This window comes from Triticum aestivum, chromosome 2A (assembly GCF_018294505.1).
Source record: "Triticum aestivum cultivar Chinese Spring chromosome 2A, IWGSC CS RefSeq v2.1, whole genome shotgun sequence".
NCBI classification, from domain to species: domain Eukaryota; kingdom Viridiplantae; phylum Streptophyta; class Magnoliopsida; order Poales; family Poaceae; genus Triticum; species Triticum aestivum.
This window is the reverse complement of record NC_057797.1, coordinates 738,598,016-738,602,653: the sequence shown is the minus strand read 5'-3', so window position 1 is coordinate 738,602,653 and position 4,638 is coordinate 738,598,016. Positions and strand designations below refer to the sequence as shown.

At 45.1% G+C, this 4,638-nt stretch overlaps 2 protein-coding genes across 4 annotated transcripts in view; both read left to right on the top strand.

Moving 5' to 3' along the window:
• Positions 1–4,638, top strand: part of LOC123190737 (endonuclease 4) — a 12,095-nt gene that overhangs the window by 3,549 nt on the left and 3,908 nt on the right. For 2 of the 3 annotated variants that reach the window (XM_044603452.1, XM_044603449.1), the window contains exons 1-2: positions 3,220–3,508; positions 3,639–3,810. In XM_044603452.1, coding sequence (XP_044459387.1) covers positions 3,398–3,508; positions 3,639–3,810 — 283 coding nt within the window. In that variant the 5' untranslated portion in view covers positions 3,220–3,397. Of the gene's footprint in view, positions 1–3,219; positions 3,509–3,638; positions 3,811–4,638 lie in introns of those variants that run through there. The other variant, XM_044603450.1, reaches the window with a different exon arrangement.
• The window catches only part of LOC123190740 (uncharacterized), a gene marked incomplete in the record, with an annotated part of 2,714 nt that continues 1,895 nt past the window's right edge, over positions 3,820–4,638 (top strand). The window contains 1 exon segment of the mRNA XM_044603455.1: positions 3,820–4,629.

The following is a 4,638-nucleotide window of genomic DNA, read 5'->3' as shown; positions in this document are numbered from 1 at the left end:
CCCCCCTGATTTTCAGGGGTGTGTGGGGCCTTCCCCTCTGCAATTCTACTGGTCCACCTCATGTAGCCCGTGAATCCCGTATTAAAACACCCCGTTGATGTAGCAGTGTTCAGATAGATTGTTCATGAAGGAAAACACAACATTTATCCTTTTCATGTCTACAGGGTTAAAGATTGACTTTCATAAAAGCGAATTGTTCTATTTTGAAAGACCTAATGACGAACAAGATGCGTACAAACAAATGTTCGGGTGCGAATTGGGGGCTTTACCTTTCACGTATTTGGGTACACCAATCCATCATCGTAAGCTGACAAACAGAGAATAGAAGTGCATTGAAGATCGATTTGAGAAGAAACTGAGCCACTGGAAGGGCAAGCTGATGTCATACGAAGGCCGATTAATTCTCATTAATTCGGTTCTCACGAGTATGCCCATGTTTTTCTTGTCCTTTTTCGAGGTCCCAATTGGAGTTTGGAAAAGGCTTGACTTCTATCGATCACATTTCTTCTAGCAAGTAATTGTGCTGACAAGTAATTAAGCTCTCGTCATCATAATCCCTGATCTACATGCATGGATCTACTCATGGAAACTCCATACAATTCTAAATCTTCAGTCCATGAGTCTTTTCTTTAAAGGACTTTTATAACTATCAAACGTTTGGATTTTAGCAATAGGCAAGAGCGATTTTTACTTCACTCTAATTATATACATGCATGCATTACAATGACTAATTTTTCTTTCACGTGCACTCTTCCCTCTAATTACATGCATATATGCACTAAAGGACGAAAAACTGATGTTATCCTAGATTCTTTCTTTTTTCAAACTTTAAAATGTTTTGTAGCTCCGCCGCTCCGATTGAAAAACCGTCTTCACAAAAAAAATTGTCTCAACGAGATTTTCGAAATTAGATCCTATGTTGATATGTTTTGATAAAAAAAATTTCGAACCAAAAGTTACCACATCTGGACTACGTAAGTTATCTTGTCTGTAATACATTAATTACCGTGTCATTTACACAAAAGTTTCTCGTGGTATGTTTTCAACAAACTTTTATCCCAGGGTTAAAAAATGATTATGATGTTTGCAGTGAGTTATCAGCTTTGTTGTTTATATTACCATGTTCCGCAAAAGTTATCGAGGTATGTTTTTTAACAATATTCATTCCCTCGGTCAAAAAATTACCGCGATATTTGTATATGAGTTATCAGCTCTCATGTGCGTGTATTATTATATTGTTTATACATGAGTTATTGGGAGGCATTTTTTAACAACATTTTTCCTTGGTATATTCCGACGACTTTTTTCGGACAAAAAGTTATCATGCCCATACTATGTAAATTATCACATCTTTGGTACATAAGTTATCAGCTTGTTACCACAAAAACTACCAGGGCATAAAAATGATTTCTCTTACCTTCTCCCCACATGCATGCATACACTAGAGGACATAAAAAGCTAATGTCGTCCTACATTCTCCTATTTCGAAACTCAATTTTTTTACCTCAAAAAACGTTGGTCTGATCAAAAAGCCGTTTCAACATAAAAAATTTGACGCGGCCAGAAATTCGAAAGTAGGTCCCATGTTGGTATATCCCCGATGGGTTTTTTTGGTTAAAAAGTTATCAGGCTTGGGTTAAGTAATTTATTAGCTCTATTGTCCGTATATTACCATGTTATTTACACGTGAGCTATCATGAAGTTTTTTACAACTTCTTTTCAGATCAAAAAGTTACCACGCCTTGGCTAAGTAAGTTATCAGCTCTGTTGTGCTTATATTATCATGCTAGTACACATGAGTTATCGAGGGTGTTTTTCAATAACTTTTTCCCGAGTCAAATAGTTACCACATATTACTCTGCTAGTACACATGGGTCATTGGGTTTTTTTTTCAATAATTTTTTTCCATGAGTCAAAATAGTTACCACGCCTGGGCTAAGTAAGTTATCAGCTCTGATGTGCGTATATTACCATGCTAATACACATGAGTTATCAGCTCTATTTCAACAACACCCCCTCCCTCCTTCAAAGTTATCACAATATTTGTACCTAAGTTATCAGTCTTGTTGTGCGTAAATTATCATCATATTTACAAAAAGAAGTTATGTAAGTCTAGGAGGCGAAACATTTATATAGGAGGCGAAACACTTATGTCTTTAAAATTTGATCATCGGTACAAAAAATTAGACAAGTACAAAAACACAGCACATCGTTCCTTAAAAAACTTGGTCCAGATGGTTCTTCTCATTGTGGAAAGCATTGTTGTTTTCCCACGTTCGAATAAAGTATAATATCAGTTAACCTATAGCTAAAACAAAAGAGGCAGGCTTAGCCGAGGTGGTAGTGCATTGGTATCGAACAGCAGTCAGATTGTTCCGATCTATTCCCTAAATCCGAACGTTCGGAATTTACAAATTCCGTTCTTTAAAACATTGTTCTGTGATTGTTTAGGACGAGCAGCCATCAATCGTCGACCCATGGTTCGTAGACACTTCGTCGTCCGTTGCGGCTGAGGAAGTGCCAACTCAGAAATTGGAGCACGTAGCGTTGGTTGGGAGTGGACGAGGAGCGCGCGGGGATGGCAGGCATGCTCTCCGTTGGTTTGGCGGCTGCAACGGAGCGGCAGCAGCGACCCGGGGGAGGCGGCGCTTGTTGCGTCACACACATGTAGTAAATGACTAACCACTGCGTGCAAACACTGTCGACGGAATATATTACACGAGGCATTGGGCATATGCTGCCTGTCGTCGTTGGTGAAGGCGTCAACCCTTATCTTCCGATCGTCTAGGACGAGCAGCTATCGGTGGTTTGTGTAAGTGGTCGTCGTCAAGCCGATCATTTATTCATGGTTTTTGTTTGGTTGGGAACCCTGAGTCTGAAGCTCCACGAATCTTGCACGCCTGTGCCAGCCTACCGACCATTCGGAGTTCAGAGGCCGGCCGGAGCCGTAGGCGCTCGTTGGGGGTGAGCAAGAATCAAGCGCGCACGCGGCGTGCAGGAGCTGATCGGCCGGTCGGCCAATTCTGCGGCGGAGCTAGCGGATGGCGACCAGAGTTTGTTGCGTGCTGCACATGTGAACCACGGCGACATAGCTTGCACATCATGGCTGCAAAGCTGGGTGAGGCGCAAGCAACCCCGTCCGTCAGTCTCACATGGAATGGAAGTACCGCTCCCTTGAAGGCTTCAAACTCCTCCGGACATAAAAGCATCGCGGATCAGAACAAGGAATCTTCCAAGTCCAAAACCCGGCCATCTGTTGGCCGGTGCCCGTCTATATAAATAGGGGAGCAGTACACAACGTGCATGAGACAAGGAAGGAAAGCAACACAATTACACAACACTACAGAAAGACACGAAGAAGCAGAGAGAGAGCAAAGTAAGCTCGAGCTAAGCTAGGATGGGGTTGCTGCTGCTGCTTCAGGTGCTCCTGGCCGCGGCGGCGGCGAGGGCCCCGGGGGCGCAGGCGTGGGGCAAGGAGGGGCACTACATGACCTGCAAGATCACCGACGTACGTGAACCACCCACCGATCGTCGTCCCACGTGATCGATCGATCAATTCTGCTGTACATATCTCCGCCGTAGAGCTAGCTAGGTAAGCTGAAATGAACTGGAGTTTTTCTTCTTCTTCTTACGTGCAGGGTTTCCTGACGAGCGAGGCGTCGGCGGCGGTGAAGGAGCTCCTGCCGTCGTGGGCCAACGGCGAGCTCGCGGAGGTGTGCGCGTGGGCGGACAAGCAGCGCTTCCGGTACCGGTGGTCCAGCCCCCTCCACTTCGCCGACACCCCCGGCGACTGCAACTTCAGCTACGCCAGTACTTACGCTCTACCATCATGCTTGTTCTGAATCAACCTGCCAACCATTTACAATTTCAGCGCCAACCATCATGCTGTTTCTAGGTTTCACCCATGCACACAGCGAAAAAAACACTTATTTTTGTAACTTAGAGAAGAAAGAAAACTTGTTTAGATAGATAGATAGTTTGCTAGGGCTACTGCGCTAGTAACAGCAGCATGTCGCGATCGGAGGTTAAGCCGCGCTTTGACTTTGAGCCCGTGCGTGCTTAATTAGAGGTTCGCCACCACACGTTATTTGCCGTGCTCACATTACTTGCGTCCACCTATTAGACACCTGCTACTGAAGCAACCGGTCCATCTGTTTGGTCAGTGGCAGTTCAGATAACTGCATCAGCATCGTTCAGATAAAAAGGCCGGCATATATGCCAACAACTTCCCTCTTTGATTTTTTTAAAAAAATTTGACAAAGAGTTTCCCTCCTTGATGGATCGTCTCCGAGTCTCCAAATTATCTGGGGCGAGTCATTATCAGCTTCATTGGACGGTGACATGCCTGGCCCGCCAATCAAGCAAGACCTTGTACGATGCAAGATAATTAGGGAAGGTGTTTGGTAAAATAAATTGAGTTTTTCTCAAGCATCACTGCTTATCTCCACAGTAGAGCTACACGTGTGCGGGAGGGAAAGATAGCTACACAAGATCTCCTTTCCTCTGCTCGCCCGAGCCGCTCTCGTGGGCGGCAGGGCAAAAACCTAGCCGCCGCCCGCCAGCTCCCCCTCCCCGCCTCTCCCCCTCCCCGCCGCCGCCGGAGGGCGCCACCGGGCGAAGCCCGGCTGGCGTCGGTGG